This window comes from Lactuca serriola, chromosome 4, assembly GCF_051521515.1.
Source record: "Lactuca serriola cultivar US96UC23 chromosome 4, Lser_US96UC23_V15, whole genome shotgun sequence".
Taxonomy (NCBI): domain Eukaryota; kingdom Viridiplantae; phylum Streptophyta; class Magnoliopsida; order Asterales; family Asteraceae; genus Lactuca; species Lactuca serriola.
Window position 1 is genome coordinate 65,429,885 of NC_136411.1, and position 21,744 is coordinate 65,451,628.

General features: G+C 35.1%; 1 protein-coding gene across 1 annotated transcript; it reads left to right on the forward strand.

Annotated features, from left to right (window-relative positions):
• Positions 1–3,157: 3,157 nt before the first annotated feature.
• Positions 3,158–5,166, forward strand: LOC145098455 (uncharacterized). The gene is made up of 4 exons (XM_079036092.1): positions 3,158–4,183; positions 4,270–4,519; positions 4,625–4,856; positions 4,944–5,166. The coding sequence occupies exons 1-4, from the start codon at positions 3,731–3,733 to the stop codon at positions 5,164–5,166; spliced, it is 1,158 nt and encodes a 385-aa protein (XP_078892218.1). The 5' UTR covers positions 3,158–3,730.
• The last annotated feature ends 16,578 nt before the right edge of the window (positions 5,167–21,744 follow it).

Sequence of the window (21,744 nt, forward strand, 5' to 3'; positions counted from 1 at the left end):
GATTACAAGATCCGGGAGTTTACCGCCCAAGAACGTTCTTGGGGAGTAAACTCCAAAATGGAACTTTAATGCTTTCTAGACCCATCCCCATGTTAGACAACTTATCAAGGACTTAGGGTATGATCTTTGTAGGCTAGAAATCATCCAAGAAACACAAGTTATAGGAGTTTACGGCCAAGGAACTTCCTTGGGCCGTAAACCCCTTTTCAAGGGCTTAATGTGCCCTAAACTTCCTCTTATGCTTAAAGACTTTAACCCTCAAAGGCTTATGCTTATTTAAGACATCTAAACCCTTCAAAATCATAGATTTGTAGGAGTTTACGGCCAAGAACCCCTCTTGGGCCGTAAACCCCTTTTTGTAGGGTAAAAATCATTCCAAGCACACCTTAGGCCTTAAGACAATTTACCTTGAATACTTGGGACTAGAATGGAGAGTAGAACACATAAAAACCACTCCTTGAAAGGAGTTTACGGCCAAGGAACATATCTTGGGCCGTAAACTCCAAGTGAAGGCACAAAGGTGTGCCTCTTGTCCCCATTAGCCTTAGATAAATTCATGGAAGCCATCCTTGATGTTTAAGAGCCTCAAAACAATTAAAAGCCATCACCCCATAGGAGTTTACGGCCGTAAACTCTAGGGTGAATGGACTTTAGGCCGTAAACTCCCATATGGAGTGTTCTAGAGCCTTAAACTACTTCATGTGTTATTCCAACAAAGCTAGGAGTGTTCTAGGATCAAGATAGCACCACAAAACACCCAAAACCACCATTTGAGGAGTTCACGGCCATAAACCCATGAGTTTACGGCCGTAAACTCCAAGGTGTGGGGTTTGTTGGATGGTGAACTCCTATACAAGGCCATTTGATGTTTCAAACCCTTTTGCCTTGTCCCGTAGCAACTTAGATGCAACCATTTGAACCTTAAACACTCATAAAAGTGTTTAAATGTTTTCTAAGTGTCTTAACTTATTTATTTAAGTTATTATTTGTCTAATTAGTTATATATATGCTTATTATATGATAACTAGGCTCGTGCGTGTAAACAAGTCTCCGTTTGCCACCTAGCACGGTATCCGACACTGCAATTCAAACGACTCACCACAAGTGAGTTCATACCACTTGAATCAACCTTTGAAATGATTTTAAATGTTTTATAACACTTTATGGGGGGGGGGATACAAGTCAAATACTTATAAGTTATTGCTTCAATCATATGTGATTGCATTTAATCACATGTGATTAATAACTAGGAAAACAACGATTTTTACCAATGTTCAAACTGTTTATCAAACTACTTCACTTTGAAATGTTTTACAAACTGTTTTACTATCCAAACTTATTTATAGACTGTGATTCAAACAAATGCTTCTTATACTTAAATTGTTTTATCAACTTATGCCTTCAAAATGTTTTATAGATCGACATTAAGTCGATCTTCTCTTGAAATTATATTTATGCTTCAAATGTTTTATGAAAACTTATTTATGCTTTTATATATCCAATTGCATGCCCATATATGTATAGATATATAAATAATGTTCAAAGGGCTTAGGAAGGCCATCCGCCCTATTTCCTTTTCCTCGATTTGGATGTGGTCTGGTGGGATTTCGGGTGACCATCCGAAGGTCGTTTCCATATTACTTATATATCATATATACATGTATAGACATAAAAGTACTTCCATATTCATACTCATCAGTACATCATTTAGTTGGTTACCATCGGGGTAACACAGGATCATACATATACAGATATACTAGAAACAAGTACATATACAGATATACCAGAAACAATACATATACAGATATACCAGAAACAATACATATACAGATATACCAGAAACAATACATATACAGATATACCAGAAACAATACATATACAGATATACCAGAAACAAGTACATATACAATCATACTAGAACGAGAAACAATACATATACATAAATACGTAATAATTGTGATCCACTGTGTCGGAGCATGCCTTAAATGTCATGACCCGAGTTGTAGCCAGAATTCTCTTGGAGGGGGAGCGTGAGTTTGCGTATAGATCTATACTGGATTGACTATCCTACACCTTGCTGCTAGCTACAGCCGGACCTGCAGGTCTGCGGGTGCCAAACGTCATTTCTTTTATTACGACCATTCATTATGTCGTTGTTACCAGTCGATAGCATGGTGCAATTTATCACATTATACCTTAATATAAATCCGGTTTAAGGTAGTAGTATTTAGTACAGCAGTAGTCTTATTATACAAAGCTACAGTACTACAATGATTTACCCATTACATATTTTAGTGATAACCTCACTTAAGCATTAATGTACAAACTATATTTTAACAAATGATAGTTATACTTGGGAAATTACACACTTTTACAACATACAAGTTTACAAAACAGTTTAGCCTTGGTAGAAGGTTACTTTTATAGAAAATATAGGATTTTCTGAGAGATTCAAACTTTTACAAACACTTTCAAACATTTAATTACATTTTTACAAACTCATACATTGAGACAGGTTCAAACGCTTTTGATAAGAAACATTGACACTAAAATACTTATGAACTCACCAGCTTAATGCTGATAAACTCTTTCAAAATAACTTGTATTCTCAGGTCATCAGTAGACAGGTACCGAGGCCAGCTTTTGAGAAGATGGAGTGCATTCAAGACTCATCTCATATTATTTTGTGTTACATTATTTTTGGTGTCTATAACTGTACAGAACACACTTGTATTAAAATTATATATTTAATGCAATGGATGATGTTGTTTGCTTATTTACAATTACTGTGTTGTGATACTATACATGACGTCCTCCGCCCCAGAACGTTTCCGCCGTTTTTGGTTTTGGGGTGTGACAGTAATCAAGAGTATGAAGAGGATGATGAATCTCAAGAAAGTGATCCAAATTTTGAAGAGTATGATGAATCTCAAGAAAGTGATCCAAATTTTGAAGAGTATGATGAATCTGAAAATAGTGATCCAGAGTATGAAGAAGATGAGAGACAAATAGAAGATGAAGATCATATGGATGACATAATGGATGTTGACAACAATATACATGATGTGGATGTGGACATGGGAGATTTCACTCTCAATGTTGAAAGTGATGTGGAAGGTTCTTGTATAAATGTTGTTCATGGGAATGAACCTGAAGATATGGAAGTGATTAACAATGAGGAATTTGAATCTTTGGATGAAGGATCTGACCAAGACAGAGAGAGAAGAGCTCTTATCAAGAATTTGAGAAAAGAAAAAAGGTGCAGTCTTGGGGTAGTACATAAACAATCTTTTTCAGTTGGAGATAAATTTAATAGTAAAAAAGAATTAAAGGAGGCAATTGATCTGCATGCACTAGAATCAAGAAGGAATATTTTCTTTAAAAAAATGACAATGTAAGGCTTAGGGCACAGTGTAGAGGTGTTGTACCTGTCACCAATAAAGGCCAAGTGGGTAGTCAAGCTACCACTTCAAAAAGAAAGGGTAAAGAATTAAAGACACAAAAAGTAACATGTGGTTGGTACATTCATGCATCTAGGTCAAATCCTGAATCCGACTGGTTTATAAGGACCTTAAACCAAACTCACACATGTTTGCAAACAAGGAAACTCAGGGCTTGTACTGCTTCTTTAATCAGCAAGAAAATCTTTGATCAAGTTGAGGCGAATCCAGATATACCTTTGAGAGCCATACAAGATCACTTTCAAAAGACCTACCAAGTGGGTGTTAGTATGGACAAGGTGTTCAGGGCAAAGGATAAGGCAAGAAAGCATATAACTGGTGACTACACAAAGCAGTATGAACTGTTGAGGGACTATGTTCTCGAACTTCAAGCCACCAACCCAGACACCACAGTGAAAATAGATGTATGTTCTGAGCCTAACCCTGATTCCCCAACTAGGCAGTTTAGAAGAATTTATGTGTGCTTGGGTCCACTGAAAAAAGGGTTCAAGGCATGCCTTAGGGACTTATTAGGTTTTGATGGTGCCTTCATGAAAGGACCATTCCCTGGGCAAGTCCTTTTAGCAGTTGGTCTTGATTCCAATAATGGAATTTACCCATTAGCATATGGGATTGTTGAGTCTGAACACACAGAAAGCTGGAAATGGTTTTTAGATAACCTTGGGGATGACTTGGACCTTGGAAGAAACTCAAATTTTACTTTCATAAGTGACAGGCAAAAGGTAAAGTTGGAAGTAGTTTTTATACATTTGGTCATTTAAAGTGTGGTTGTAAGTTAATTCTAATGATTGACAATTAATTTTTGCAGGGTTTACATACTGCAGTTGAGCAAATTTTTCCCAATGCTGAGCATAGATATTGTATCAGACATATTCATGACAATATGAGGAAAAGATGGAGGCAAACAGAGTACAGGGACCACTTATGGAGGTGTGCATCAGCTACCACCATTCCTGAGTTTGAACATTTGATGAAGGAGTTTAGTCAGTATGAGAAGGAGGCATGTGAATGGTTGAAGCAAATTCCTCCTAAACATTGGGCAAGGAGTCATTTTTCAGGTAAATCTATATATTCCAATTTGATCCTTATGTCTTTCACTTAGTGAACTGTTTTACTTGTATGTGAATTGTATTAAATGTTTTTTAATGGTAATTTACACACAGGAAGAGCAGTTTCTGATGTGTTGATATCAAACATGTGTGAAGTGTTTAATGGGAAGATAGAGAAAGGAAGGGATAAACCTGTCATTGGATGTTTAGAATTCATAAGGGAGTATCTAATGAAGAGGATATGCAATGTCATGAAGGAAATGAAAAAGGCTACAGGTCCACTAACACCCACAGAAACAGACATCCTAACTGCAAGAAAAACAGTTGCTTCACAATACATTGCTAGGTGAAATGGGGGAGACAAGTATCAAGTCACAGGAGCTTTGCAGGATCAACATGTGGTTGATGTTAGGAACAAAACATGCACTTGCAGAAAATGGGAATTAATTGGAATTCCATGTAGACATGCAATTGCAACTCTGAATGAGATGAGTAAAGACCCAGAGGCTGAGCTTGACATTTACAAATGGGTTCACAAGGTGTATTTTCTAGAGACATGGAAAAAGGCTTATTCTTTTAAGGTGGAGCCAATTAAGGGTAGATCCATGTGGCCCAAAAGTGAATGTCCCACAAAGCTAATCCCTCCTCCAAAGTGAGGGTGAAAGGTTAAGCAAAAAGCAGAAGGCAAGTCAAGGTGATGGAGTGAATGCTGCACAAGAAGGAGGTTCCCAAAAACCAACAAATGATGGAGTGCAGAAGCTATCAAGGAAGCATATCAGTGTTACTTGTAGCAAATGCAAGAACAAGGGACACAACTCTAGGACCTGTAAAGGGCAAGGTGGGAATCAATCCAAGAAGTAATGTGTCATGCATGCATGGAGTTTTTTGTGATTTTGGTTGGTTATGAAAACTTGGTTGTTATATTTACAATATTTTGTTGATAATTTTTGGTTGGTTGTTATGAAAACTTGGTTGTTATCTTAGGTATGGTAATGTGTCCCTTTTGGTAATGTTTAGAATCTTTGGTTGTTATGTTTAGAAACTTTGGTTGTTATATTACAAATCTTAATGAAATATGCATTTTGGTTATGTACAATTGGTTCTAATATATATATTTTGGTAACACATTCATACCATTTCTATTCATATGTTAATTCTTATACATTCATACCATTTTGGTAAAACATTCATTACACTTGCATCATAAAATTGTACATATATCATTATCATCATAAGTCACTACAAACTTGATCACATAAAATTACAAAAAAATGACCAAAACACCCTTCAGAGTATACCCCTACACAAACCAAATATAAAAGAATACAATCACAAAGAAAAACCAACTTCCAAACATGTACATTTTCAGCTTCAAATTATCATCCTTCAATGCTCTGACATTTGCCACCAAAATGTTGTTCTTGCATATCAGTCCATTGCATTGATCCTGTAGCATGTTCATACCTCTAACCAACTCATTGCACCGTTCCTGCACTGAATTCAAATTTCTTAGCAGACCAGGTATGATGGCTTTAGACCTAGCACACATTGGGGGATCAAGCCACCCAATAAACCCACAAACGGAATCATTCATAGGGCATGCAAAAAATCTCCTTCCTGGATTCAGAGGGGTCCAAGACGTTTTCACCACAGCAACTTTTCCACAAAAACATAGCACCATTTTTGTTGTAGCAGAGCTCAAGAAGAAGAAGGGTAGGAGAAAAGAGACGTTGGGGAAGAAGATCGCAGCAAGTGGGGGTATTTAAAAGGAATTAATCCAAAAAACCGTTTATGCAAAAATGGTCCCTGACATGAAATGATGTAATTACCCTCACGTGTGAGGCACGTGAGGGGGCTTAACAGTTCCAACTTAACGGGAGTTAAGTCCAGGGACCAAAACCACATAGAAACCACTCCAAAAGGACTATGGTTCCAAAAAACTCGTGGTTTGGACTAAAACCCCAAAATTTTGCATACCACAGGGACCATTTTTGCAATTTTGTCAAAAAATTAAAACAAATCTATGAAGAATAATATAACGACAAAATTGCAAAAATGGTCCCTGTGGTATGCATTTTTTTGGGGTTTCAGTCCAAACGTGGACTTTTTTTGATTCATGGTCTTTTTGGCCTAGTTTGTATGTAGAATTGGTCCCCCGACTTAACTTCCGTTAAGTTTTTTCTGTTAACCCCCTCATGTGCCTCCCACATAAGGGTATATTTGTCTTTTAACTTCTAAGGGACCATTTTTGCATCTGAAAATAATATATCCTCCTTTTAAAAAAAACAATAATACCTATTTATTTATTTTAATAATTAAAAAATAGAATCTCTCTCTCTCACCCCCCTCTCTCTATCTCTCCTTTTATTCTTCCCAAACACCATTGTTGAAGAAGCATAACCCAAAATCTCCTGTTGAGCATCAAACAAACAAACACGCCATGGGATAGTTGTTTCCGGCGAGATCAAGAGGAGCTACAACCCTCTCGACGACTGTAATCGATGTTCAACACCTCTACAACCCTCCTACAGTCGAAAAAGCACAACCCCAAACACTTCACCTCAATCGTTGGTATTGCAGCTACTCTGATTGCCTTCCGAATCGTTGTTATCGATGACGAGAAAGAAACCACGATTAGGCTCACCATGGTGCAGCCTCGCCACCTCCTTCAGTTCTTCATCGCATCTTCGCACCTTTCCTTACTGAAGTTGCTTCCGCAGCTTACCTGTTTCCCTCAGATATTCCTTCCTTCATTCTCTTTCGCAAATCAATGCTTAAGAAGCCCTTGTTGCTTCCGATCTTATTCTTCCCTAATCAGTTCGATTGAGCACCTATGTGAATGAGCTTTCTGAAGTTCCAGTCATCGCTTGGGTGTTGTACAACATCTTTCAACTAGCGGTTACACCCGATCAACAAGATAAGGAATAAATGAGTGGTGGTTAGAATCCGACACTCCAAGTCCGATTAGGTCTGTTAAAATCCTTTCCCTATTTCGTTAGTTTCTCTTTGTTGTGAAAGTAGGTCACGAAGATCAACACAATCACACCCAAACTGTACACATCATTTTTTTTGTTTGATTTCTTGAGCTTTGAAATCAATTCATATTTCTAGGTAAAGATGATGAACAAATGATAACCAGAGGATCATGGTTGATTGAAATCAGCATATCAATGAAAATGAATAGCAAAAGATCAGCATACCACAAGGACCAAACATGTAATTTACTCTAAAGAAATATAAATCGAAGCAAATAACTACAGGTAGAGAAAGGTTAAGGCAGATCAAAGATTCAGGTCTGTAGTCTCGATTGATATTCTATTTGTTCTTTAACTTCAAGGGTTGTTGATTGTTGATGATAATGGGGGATGTGATCATCGGCTCAACATGATCCGATTCATGATCAGGTAGTTGCAAAAGAGGGGTTGCGTCAGGGTCAGATTGAATACGTTGAAAGATCTAATACGGTGGAGGATGGAGGATCCATGTTGATTGAAATATATTGGGATTTTTTTCCTTTTGAATCTTCTATTTAATTGTGGTTGGGTAAGTTGGAGGTGAAGAGAATGGTTCCTGTCATGCTATTGAGGAAGACAAAGAGGACATCAGGAGTGAATTTGGAGATTCAGGAAATCTAAGAGGGTAGGATGGAGGATGAATGAGTTCATCTGGTTATGTATGTTTATGTGTGAAACAAGAGAGAGAGAGAGAGAGAGAGAGAGAGAGAGAGAGAGAGAGAGAGAGAGACAGAGAGAGAGAGAGAGACCACTTTTATTTTTTAATTGTTAAACTAAAAAAATAGGTATTAATTTTTTTTTCTTTTAAAAATGGGGATATATTTTTTTAGATGCAAAAATGGTCCCTTATAAGTGAAAAGACAAATATACCCTCATGTGGGAGGCACATGAGGGGGTTAACAGCAAAAACTTAACGGAAGTTAAGTCGGGGGACTAATTCTACGTACAAACTAGGCCAAAAGGACCATGAATCCAAAAAAGTCGAGGTTTGAACTGAAACCCCAAAAAAATGCATACCACAGGGACCATTTTTGCAATTTTGTCTAATATAACTTAAAGTAAAGTGATAAGTGGTTTGTGATGTGCAACGTAGCTCACGCACAACAATTTTTAAGTCACGAATCTTCTAAAAAACAAACAGTTGTGAAACGTCAAGTGTTGCGTTTGTGTTGCGCGACCCAACGCAGCCAAAAGTGTTTTTTCTTAAGAAAAAAATAGCCCCTTAGATTTCGTCGGCTAATTTTCACTTTATTTTTCGTTTTACGGCTCAATAGAGCTTAGACTGTAAATAACGTTGTGAAATCCATAACTTCTTCATACAAACTCCTTTTTTGACATTCTTTTATTATTGGTCTCCTATTGAAGAGTACTACAAGTTTCTTTTATATTGTTTCGGCTAATAATCAACCAATTTTTATTTCAATTTCTGTGTCGCACATTATTGTACTTTGTCACACTCGAAACCTTGAAAAATCATAATTTTCTCATAGAAGTCAGAATTATGCATTCTTTATATGCACACATAGCTATTGACGAACACTATGACTTTCGCTTAGACTTTGTCGGCTAATTTTCGCTTTATTTTTAAGTCGTATTTTTAGCCTTTCATCTCATTTTAATCGTATTTTTATACAAATATTATTTTGTTATAATAATTATTCGTATAATATCAATACTTGTTTTATACAAAGAACACTCCGGAAACACATATCACATAAGAAAAACATCTCATTTATTATTTATTTACGATACAATCTACATTTAAACGACAATATAAATAAGAGTATCCACGAAGCTAACTACTCTTAATTTTTTGTTCCTAATCTATATACCAATTATAATATAAGTCAATTTCATTGCATCATAGTAATTTAAAACGCTCACTACATCTCAAAAGTTTTTTTAACTAATAAATAATTAGTCACTGTAATTCAAGAGTTTTATAACTTATGGGTATATATGATTAATTATGAATACTTATGATTACAACATTAAAATAAAATCACTACAAGTGAAAAAAAAATAACTTATGGATAGTATGTGGTAATTATTATATGGAACTGGTTAATATAAGGATATAAATAGGTCATATATGTTGATCAGATTGCTAGAGTTTAGTGATAAGAGGGAGAAAAAAATGATTTAAGAATACTTAAAACTCTATATTTATGGTGAATGTATTATAATTTAATGAGGAAAAGGAAAACAGAAATTTATATAAGCAAGATCAATTTGACATCCTCCATATTAATTTCCTTGAAAGTTGCGATTAATATAAAAATAAGTCAAACAATAATCTCAATTATTCTATTTTCATATCAAAAGTTGATTGTCTTTTTATAATGTATGTGACTTTTTAATTTGTGTGCTTTTGTAAAAATTGAAGTTTTATTGTAGCGTGTAACTATGTAAAAGCAGAATGATGGTATGCCTTTTAAAATAGATATTATAATTATATCCTTAGATAAATAGATATCACGTGCTTATTTCGAACATAAGAATCATATCTCAAATCTTATGTAATTTTTTTTCGATTTTTGGCTAACTTTTCATTATTTGTTTTAAAACATAGTCATAAATTTAGATAATAAGTAAAAAAAATCTTGCAAAAGAAAAAATAGTATTGGTCACATGCGCAAGAAAGTCCTCTTACAAGCTACTAACAATTAAAATAACATTTTATAATAAAAATGGTGTTTCAAAGGAATTATTATTTGAAATAAGCCATATATATATATATATATATATATATATATATATATATATACTAGCCGTCTACCCGCGCAAAGCGGCGGACGGCGAATAATTTGATCTATTTAGAGTTAAAACCATTTTGCGTTCACTTCGAGAAATAAATATTAAATGACACCTATTTTTCAAGAACATTATCATACCATATTAAGGGGGTGTTTGACTAAGCTTTTTTAAAACAACTTATTAGGTTCCACATCACTATAAGTTAAAAAAATGTTTGGATTAAAATAACTTATTCCGGTGGGGAACCTCTAATACGTCATTTTTTCATAAGTTACCATACACTTACTTATTAACTTATAAACTAATAAACTAATAAGAAATAAGTTTTTTTTGCCAAACACCCCCTAAATGGTTATTACTTCCATTTATACATACCCAAACCACTTGTACTGTTTATCGTCATCTTTTTTTTTTTTTTCCTTAATTCCTTTATTAATTTAATGTCCTACTAATTAAATGCTAAAATATATAAATAATAGTTTATAAAAATAAACTTTAGAATATCAGGTGTTGTGATTCAAAAATTGATAAATAGGCCTTTGAGAAGGCCAAAATACTCAGATGTCAACTTGTTCATTGTGATTTTAAACCAAGTTTGGTCACAAATTAAAACATTTTCAATGATGGTATGTAGTTCAAGGATTCATATTGATTTAGGTTCTCGAAACCTTAAAATATTTAACAAAATCTATATAGAACCTTATAATAAGGACAATAATCACCGTAATCAGGAAGTTCATGTGATGAAACTTGATATTATAAGGACCAATAATGAAAAAGGTTTCATTTTTAGACTAAACAAGATGAAAAATATACAAACTACCTTAATCATGTCAAATCTTGTGTTTAATCGTTCTTTATTGCAAAAGTAAGATGCCAAAATATACAGACTAATGATAATACAATGCTCTAACTAGCCCTCTTGGTTGAGTTCTTTGAACCTGCAAAGCCAACACATTAAAGAAACATAGTAAAAACCTTTTTAGGAACAAACCTGATATAATAAAGCTTTCACCCAATATATTTATAAGATAAAAATACAAAAAAGTTAAAAATGATGAAATCAATTACAAGTAAGGATTAAAATAAAAACCTGTTAAGAAAGAGTCATCTGCAGAAGAGATATTTGAATCAACATGTATTTTCTGATGGTTTCAAATTTTGAATTATCCGAAATTTAGGGAAGGAGATAGAATTTGTTGAGAAATATAAGGATTCAAAACACAAGTTAAAATTTAATATTATTTTATTGATGACTACTTGTACTATTAGCTTAATGATTTGAACGTCTTAAAAAATAATATTATTATATTTTATCTATTTTTAGAAATAGTGAGATTTCTTTTATAAGATAGTAAAGATATATATATATATATATATATATATATATATATATATATATATATATATATATGGAGTGGTTCAAATGAGAACCATAAAAGATTAAGAACCTAAGAACCCCATTAGTTAATAAATATTTACATGATATTCTTATTAAACATGTGAAAATCCTTTTTTTTTCTCTCTTTTCGATACAAAAAGGGCAAAATTGTAATTTTTGCAGTATAATATTTTCATTCTAATATGCTTTCATATTTGAACACAAAACTTATATAAATTACAAGTTTATACAGTTCATTCGTAATTTAATTCACAAAATTCACAATTTAATACAAACTATTTTATACTAATTCACAAACTTAAAGAAATCAAAATTTCAAACCCTACTACTACCACCACCACACGCTGCCACCAACCACCTATACCAGCATCACAACCATTATTTTCTTCTAAATTAGATCTGTAAGCAAAGTCATGCATTAATACATAAATACTGCATTCACACTCTAATAAAACCATTTATTTCACTGATTTTGAATTTAATGCAAAATTATTATTAAAACTAATGTATTCTTATATACTTATACAATACAACAAATAAATATATTCAGAAAAAAATTAACAAAAAAATTATACATAAATCATTCATATTTTAAATTGTGAATTTAATATATTAAGTCGTGAATAAAATTTACATTATTTCAAAAGCAAACAAAAAAATTATAAAATAATCACAGCTTAATGTCAATTCATTCACAGCTTTATACAATCAACTTCTAATTTAATACACAAAATTTACAGCTTAATATAGTTAATTCATAGTCTAGGAAGAAAATATACTGTTTAATGCAGTCAATTAACAGTTTAAAACACAAAAGTCATAGTTTAATACACAAAATTCAAAGTTTAATACACAAAAAGTATGCATCCATAACCATATTTTCAGTTAACACTCTTTATATAGTCAATACAAAGTTTATACACAAAATTCATAGCTTAATACAAGTAACTTCATAGTTTCATACACACAAGTCACAACTTAATCTAGTCAATTTACAGTTCAAACAGAAAATTCACAGCTTAATACAGTCAATTCGTAGTTTAAAAAGAAAATTCAAAGCTTAATGTAATCAATTCACAATTTAAAACACAAAAATGACAGCTTAGTAGACTAAATTCACATTTTAATACACAAAAAGTAGTATTCACATCCATATTATCAACTTAAAACACTTATTACAATTAATACACAATTTAATATATAAAACTCACAAACTAGTATAATAAATTTAAAGTTTAATTGAAAAAAATTATACATTCACAAGTTAATAGCAGTTAAAACTAAGACTAACAAAATTATATGACAAATGAGAGATTAAAATATCAAATTCACACATTAACAGAAAAAAAAACAACCAAAATATAATAGAGATCTACAACAAATGCAAATAGAAAAACATAATATCAACTTAAAACTTTTAATTCATAGTTAAATACAGAAAATTCACTGTTTAATACCCAAAAAAAATATGCATTCAAAAGCGTATTTTCAACTAAAAAATTTAATACAATCAATTCACAGTTTAATACAATTAATTCATAGTTAAATATACAAAACTCATAGCTTAATATAGTCAATTTACAGTTTAAACAACAAATTCACAACTTAATGCATTCAATTCGCAATTTTAAACACAAATATCACAGCTAAATACACAAACTTCACAGTTTAATATACAAAAAATATGCATTCACAACTTAATTCACAGCTTAATAACTTACCAAATTTCATTGAGGCATTTGATCAAACACCTTGTGTGCATCTTTTTATCAGAACTTCCTTTTGTAAACACAATCAATGTAAACACCATACACACACCAGATCTAACCTAAAAAGGGACAAAAACATCATATCAGAGTCGATTTGGTGGTGTTTTGACCAAAAATAAGAGAGACAGAGATGAAAACGAGTAGTAGAGGGGAAGGAGGCGACACATAACAGATCTGGAGATGTAAATCATAGATTTCTAAGCGAAAATCAGAGATATGTCGTCAAAGATCATAGATCTACAGCTGGAGATCATAGATCTATAAAGAATCAACACAAATCTGATGAAAACGAAAGCTTTTGGAGGTCGAAGACACGTATCAATGGTAGGTGGAGGTGGTGGTGCACCAGATATGAACAATTTTGGTGGTGTTTCAAGGAGATTGAGGAAAAAAAAAAGAAGGCGGATGAAGATATGTAACCGGAGCAACGTCATAAGAGTGGTTGGGTTGTGGTGGTAGATGTTTCTTCCACCGAAAGTAGGTGGTGACAGTGGTTAGTGGCGGCACCGGAGGTAGCAGGGGGTGGTGGAAAGTCACCGGAGGTAGGAGGGAGAGGAAGAGATGTTTGGTGAGAGAGAGGGAGAATGAGTTTTTCCAGATCTGATGTTTTGATCTGGTATTTTAAATTTTAGATGAAATGATGTGTTTGTGACAAAAATACCCTTTATAAGTTAAAATTAGAAGTTCTTAGAGTTCTTATTATTTTTTGGTTCTCATTTTAATATATATATATATATATATATATATATATATATATATATATATATATATATATATATATATATATATATATATATATATATATATAATCGTGATAAACAAGAGTTTCATTGTCATGAATATTCTCATTTAAAGAAAAAAAACATATGAAACCAACCTGATTTTCACATCGATAACTTCTCAATAGATATAAAAAGAAAATCGAAATTTATACATGATTTTTTTTTTGGAACGACACATGGTTGAAACATATTTCATAATAAAGAAAATCTGGTTAAACAAGCTTATTTAAAAACTTTATTGATTATAAAGTTATGGCAAAAAAGTTGTTGATTAAAGAAATTCATCTTTAACACATATATTAATTTTGGTATGTGATGTAGGATACATAATATGATTAATAATTGTATAGATTCAAATTTAATATTATTTTCATTTCTTAAAGTTTTAATATGATTAATAATTGTATAGATTCAAATTTAATATTATTTTCATTTCTTAAAGTTTATCATTTGGATTTTTTTTATATTGTTTGAAGATAATATGAAGCGAAGTTTATGGTTATTTTTTTCTATTCTATATGATTTATGATTTATTTATCTTTAAGATATACGAAGTACACAAATATACCACGTGGAATCCTCTACATTATATTTTTACACCATATGAAATTCACGAAAAAAAGATCAACAATAATATGATACTAACATGTGATTTTGTATTATTAACAATACGTTTTTATTTTTGTTGTAATAACTTATAGATATTACTAAATGTATTTTAGGTGTTGGTTATGTTAACATGTCGAGCATGTGATTAAGTTTCATATTTGAGTTTTATAATGGAAATGTTACATTATTGTTAAATAACGGTGTATTGTGATGATCAAGTTATAATTAGTTTTGTATTAAAATTGTATCCAAAATTCATAGGTTCATATATTTTTAGAGTAAATTACACGAATGGTCCTATGGTTTAGAGTAATTTGCACGTTTGGTTCTTAACTTATTTTTTTAATTCGGAAGGTCCTTACTGTTTGTTTTTGTTACACGTTTGGTCCCTATCTTAGCTTAAAAGACTATTTTGCCTTTGATTTTTTAATTTATTTAGATAAACACATCCCCAACCCCACCCACTTACCTTACCTTACCAACCCCCACTATTTTTTCCTATTTAAATAATAGTATTTTTAGGTAAGACAAGGACCAAACGCGTAACAAAAACAAAAAGTAGGGACCAAACACGTAATAAAAGCAAACAGTAGGGACCTTCCGAGTTAAAAAAATAAGTTAGGGACCAAACGTGCAAATTACCCCAAACCATAGGGACCATTCGTGTAATTTACTCTATTTTTTATCATTATATTTTAATCATGAGTAACGCACGGGTATATGCCTAGTATTCGATATACTTAATGGTTGTTTCTTGAGTTTTTACCGATACTAAAGATGAAGCGAACTACTCTTAATTTTTTGTTCCTAATATTTAATATACCTAATGATTGTTTCTTGAGTATTTACCGATACTCTACGAAATGGTTACAATTTAGTTTTTTTTTTTTATAAGAAGAATTTATAAATTCCATTTTATGCCCTCACTAAATAGCAAGGTTATTATTATTTTTGTCTTGATGGAGATAACGGTATCCCTAAAGCAATTACAAATACATTCATATTAGTCCAAGAAACCTACAATCGAATATCAAAATTCACTATCCGAAATTTTCGGATATCCGGTTTTGAACAACGTTAACACAAACACCGCTAACACAAACACCATACCACAAAAAGGACATATAATGTCACACATCATATACTGAGAAAACTCACATAAAGCTAGAACTCCAAGTCTCACATGCAAGACTCCTCGAATGAACCGACTAGAACAAGCCACCTAAATTCACCATTAGATGCATCTCATTAATAATTATCGATGAGATATCAAACATTAGTTCAAAAATCCATGTCGATTAAAGTTTGAGCAATAGTCAAATTAGTCAAAAAGTCAATGGTCAATGGTTAACACGTCGTGACGAGTCTCTAGTCGTGTCGCGACCACTATAGTCCAAAATAGTTATGAACCAGACCAAGCTCCGCGCTTCGCTTTCTAGGCAGAATAACCACTTCTTATTAAGTGATTAATACATTAAGTTAAAGGTTGTTGTAAGAACCCAAAGTTCAAAAAATAATTGACTTTGAGAAACTTTTTGACCAAAAGGGTAATTTTTTATTTAAATGAACTTCATGAAATTGTAAAGATGTAGTTTCGTGAAATTAGCCAAGATAAGTTTAAGTCACTTTTATGAGATAAGTGGGTTCAAGACAAAAAAAAAAGGCAATAGATTGTGCACTTAGTCCATAAAGGGTAAAATGGGAATTTATTCCTTTAATGGCAAGTTTGTAACTGATAAGTTATAAAACAAACTTGATGATCGATTAGATCTATGAAACAGGTAAGTGATGAATATAAAAACAGTAAATAACCCAAGTATGAATCAAGATGTGTCGAATGATTAGATTACTCAATCCTCAGCAGAGCTCGACTAAGAACTTCCGCTGTAGAGGATATTAGGGTTACAAAAACAAGAACGATAAACTTGCTGAATAATAAATCTCTGATTGTATTCTTCTATCGTGCTATTCTAGGATGCATGCAAGTACCTATATATACTAAACCCTACAAAACTCACGGATGGACAGGCCCATATCGGAGATACATATTACACTAACTAACGAGCCCAATAGACGCAACACAAAATACAAAACACGACCCAACAATCTCCCCCTTTTCGTCAAATTGGAGCGAGACTACTTCTTCTTCTTGCTTGGGCCAGCAGCGGGAACTTTCTTCGTTGTATCAAACAGACGTGAGATCAGCGATAGGATAGTTTGTCTGAACCGAATGTACCATTGAATCATATCATCAAAGTACTTAACATCATCCGCTGTGTTCTGCTTACATCAATGGATGATCCCCAAAACATGTTCCAAACAGGCAGTGGTGTAGAGATGTTTGTCTGCCAAGGCGAAAAGACATTTCTGTCCTTCGTTCCTGGTAAACATGACCGAGTTTCTCTTCGGGTCAATCTTCCCCATCTGCATCAAGTTGAGATCACTGGCAGAGCCAACAGGAGATATGGTTGGTTTCTTCTTGAACACGCTCGCAATCTCCTGATCCATCAATGCAACTTCCATGATGTAGCAAACAAGCATCCTCTTAAAATGGTCGATGATCGGAACATATTCAGCTTCGTTAGTGAGGAGGATGTTGTGCAAGATAATCTAATCATGGGGATTAAGGTTGGGAAGATCTGTAAGTGAGATGGCATGTTCGGTCTTGGCAGATCCCCGAAGTACCTTGAAGCGAACATTGGTGAAGTTGCCTTCCCTGTACGGCTTTAGGACCCAAACATTGACGATTTTCTGAGCACTCCAAGTCTGATATTAGGGTTGAGCAGCCTTCAGATAGAAATCGATTAAGTCCCGATCAACCTGTGGATGAGGATGAGGGAACTCTGCAACGTTGGAAAAGGCATGAAAGATAAACGCCTTTCGGGTCAGTGGCATGTCAAACTGTGAGTCGACAGTATTGGAACGATCTAAAGAGATCACAGGTTCCAGCCACAGGATACTTGGTGTGTCGATGGCCTCTTTAATCAGCCTCTCAAGAGTCCAGGAAGGAAAAAGAGTTTTCCTACTCTCAAGAAGATCGTGGGCTTCCTTCTGTTTACGTTCGGCTTCTTCAGCCTCTCGAGCCACACGAGCACTGATGTCAGCCTCATTGTTTCAACTTTGCCGCTTCAGAATGTCGGCAATTGTCTCTTTATCATCATCTTCACTCTCCTCAGCAATGTTTTTTCCTTTTTCTTTCACACCGGAACCAGAGGCTTGGCCTACTAGAGGAGGTTCGGTGGTGTGTGTTGTTGTTGAAGTAGGAGGTGGTTGAGACACTTGTTCTTTTTCTCCCCCTTGTTTCGGAATGGACACGAAATCAAGGAGCCCTTCAATTTTGCTGAGTAGAGCGAGGGCAGGAGCAAGCTTCTCTGCAAGGTCACGTCTCATAGTGTAGTTGAGAATTGGATCATGTGCTTCAAGGATGTTTGAGATAGCAGAGTGGACATCCGAAACACACGACTTAACCACCTCTCGTTCAGATCGAAGATACTCAATCTCCTGTTGAGAGTTGGAGAGTTGAATGCTCTTCACCTTCAGAGCAGTAGTTTTCCTTGCAAGAACATCCATTAGAGTGTTCTCTGCAGCCAAGTCTTCTTGAAGTTTTGAGAGACGTTCTTCAATTGTTGTTCTGAAAGCTGAGTTGTCTTCAGAAATGGATTGTCTGAGGGAAGCGAACGACTTCAGCTCAGAAGCGACTGATGTAGCCAACTGGTTGATAATGGGTTCCAGCATAGTCTTGGTGGCTTCAGCACTTTCCTGTAAAGACTTCAACAGGGAAGAGGCATCAGTAAATAGTTTATCGACTTTTTCGGTCGCAGCCTGACAGGCTTTGGTGGAGGCATCTATGGCGGTAGTGGCTGAATCAAGGGAAACTTGCTGAGCTTTGGAGAAAGCGTCAACAATCTTCTGAATTGCAGCTTCGGATATGGATGACTGAGAAGTGGAAGAGGAGGCGATGAGCGAGTCGATTTTGTCATGTAGCTCCTGGAGATGCCTTTTGGTGACAGGAGCGTCGTCATCGTCATCACTCTGTACTTGAAACGGACTATAATAGACCGAGTCAAAAGTCATATTCTCCCCGCCAAGGAGTGGTTCTTCTTCCTCTGATGCGTGAGCAGGAGAAGATGGTGGTGGTGAAACTGGTGGTTCGGTAGTATGGGTAGGTTCGGGTTGGGTTGTGTGTTCGGGTGTGGGTGTGGGTGTGGGTTCGGGTGCAGGGGTGGATTTTGGTGCGTCAATATGAACCCCCGTATCAGATACGTTGGTTCTAACAACTGCAGTGGGGGTGGTTGTTGCTTCAGTAAAGATTGGTGGTGGAATTGGGATAGATGTAGGAGGTATTTGAGTGGTGGAAGTTATGGGGGGAATAGAAATAGGTATTGTAGCTTGTGGAGTTGGAATAGAAGAAGTAGAAACATGAACTTCTGGGGTTGGAGATCGTGGTGGAGTGTTACCACGTGGAGAGCCTTCAAAATCAGAACTCTGTTCCTCAGAGTCGCTTGAGGATGAAGCGATAACCAGCTTTCGCCTCGGTTGAGTTTTTCTCCTCTTCTGTTGTGGAGACTGAGCAACCCTGGTAGTTTTCCTCTTCTTGGGAGATGGGCCTTTTGCTCCCTTTTCCACCTGTTTTCCCTTGTCAGCCTTCTTGCCTCTTGGAGCAGGCTTGTCGGCGTCATGAATTGATTTCAGCATCTCCGGAGTAAGATCCCTCGGACCAGAACGCTTGAACTCCTTTTACGTCCTGATAATCCGGCTATCAGCAGGAACATCATCATACATCATTTCCGGGATAGACCCGTTGAAGGGAAACTTGGAAGCGTCCGACACAATGATCTTCGTGGTATGGAAAGTACAAATCGAAGACATTGGAGCACTAGCGACAATGGGGACGTTGTACTTGTCCATCACCCATTTCGTGACAATGGTCCAGAACCGAGCATACGAGATCTCTGAGTGTCTGGAAGTGGAGGAGAGACTCTGAATAAGTTGTTGCTAGAGGACCGACCCGTAGTCCATCTTGATGCCATTGTAGATCCCATACATGATGGAGAGGAATAAACGACTGGCCCCATCAGATCCGGCACTTCTTTCAGATAAACCCTTGAATAGAACAGTGAACATCCCATTCCACTGTGGAGGTAGGCACGACTTCTTGAATTTCATCACCGTAGTAAGCACCTCAGTGTACCCCATGTTGTAGAACATGTTGAACAGATGACCCATGGGAATTGTTTCCGGATTAACCCTTGAAGAATCAGCGTCAAACCCTAACAACGAGCAAAACCTATGCTTTGAAATCGACGCCTTGTGCTCAAAGACATCAAAGAAAATCTTGTCAACGACCTTGTCGTAGTGTGCTGTAGCAAAGATTTGAGACAGGAACTCCATTGGAACAGCTTCAGCCCTGGTAAGAGCAGGAGCGATGGAGGAGTACTTCAGGCATTCGATAATGGGATACATGAACGCATCGTACACCTGAGGAGTGAGATCATTGATCAAACTCTGCTGTGAGCGAATGGGCAGGATGTGAGATGTTGCGTAAATTGAGGAAGAATCTGCCATTACTGTGAAGAAAGTGGGAGAGATGATGAATAGTGAAGGTTGAAGGATTTCTTGCTCTCTGGAAATATAGGCGCGGTAAAGAGGTAAATGGTGGTTTACACTGCCTTTTATACTGAGGGTAAAGGAGAGAGAAAAATCTTTCCCAAATCTTCGATTGAAAAACGAAGGGTTTTCGGAGTTGACTGACGCGTGACAATTGGCGTAGCCGATGATCACGCATGAGAGAGAATGTCAGGCCCTAATTACACGTCTTCCCATCAGGCGCCGTTTGGAGATGAAACGGTTCCTATTCGCACGCTTTTCCCTCTTTCACCGTTTGAAATCAAATTGATTGGACTCCTTCCTGAGTCATCATGTCGTCATCTTATCTCTTTAGAATAAAACGACATCTTTTAAAGTAAAATCCCCACGTGGATCAATATTAACCACAGCCTTTAATAAACGACCAATCCAATTAAAATGCCTTGTAATTCATAAAACCTGAATTTTGAAAAATCAAAGATTTTCGTGCTTAGTGTGTAAAAGAAAAGAAATAAAGCAACACTTTTGGGAAAATATGTGATGTCAATAAAGACACGAAACAAAGGATCCCGGGCACGAATCTCTTCCTTCAAAGTCAAGAGAGACCTTAAAGTGTTTGTGTGGTTTCCCGTTGAATAACGATCAGACACTTATTAAGAAGTGTTGAAAGACTTCTTTTAATTAGGCTTATGAGGGTGGCTTTCGCTTCGATTCAGAATTCCTAATCTTGATATAAGACAGAAATCGAACGAAGTACTTGTGAGACCGGTGTAGTCTATTGAACAAGTAGGTTGGAGACAATTTTAAGTAGCAAGATAAATTAATATATATGTGAAATCTCAAAAAAAATAAAACTGGATCCCAAGGGAAGAAATGTTATTGGATTTAACAATTTCATAGGAATCACTCAAAAGAAAAATAGAGATTTCATGTTGTACCACCATGGATAAGACCGTCAATTCATTAGTGAAAGCTAGAGCAAATTAATTGTTCACCGTCAATGCATCTTGGGTATTGAATATTGGGTTTCACTTAGCACGTAATGGCACGAAGCTAAGATCATAAACGCAGAAATTGTGTAACCATAAACCTCAGTGGTAATTTCTGAGAGTCTCAAGGGTTACGTTTGTGAAGCGAATGTGATGGAGAAATGTAATGTAGATGGTGTAAAGAAATCAAAGTACCTCTGCTATAAAAATAGGACCAAGCAGAAAACTCTTATCTCATGTGAGAAGAGAGTTAGGTAGCTCATGATTAGAATAAATATGAGAGCCTAATTAGGAAGACAAGGTTTGTTTATACCAAGTCAGTAAGG

Coding starts and splice junctions, on each gene's coding strand:
- LOC145098455 (XM_079036092.1), top strand. CDS start 3,731: ATGGACAAGGTGTTCAGGGCAAAGGATAAGGCAAGAAAGCATATAACT. Junction 4,184..4,269: donor TCATAAGTGACAGGCAAAAG/GTAAAGTTGGAA, acceptor TAATTTTTGCAG/GGTTTACATACTGCAGTTGA. Junction 4,520..4,624: donor GGCAAGGAGTCATTTTTCAG/GTAAATCTATAT, acceptor ATTTACACACAG/GAAGAGCAGTTTCTGATGTG.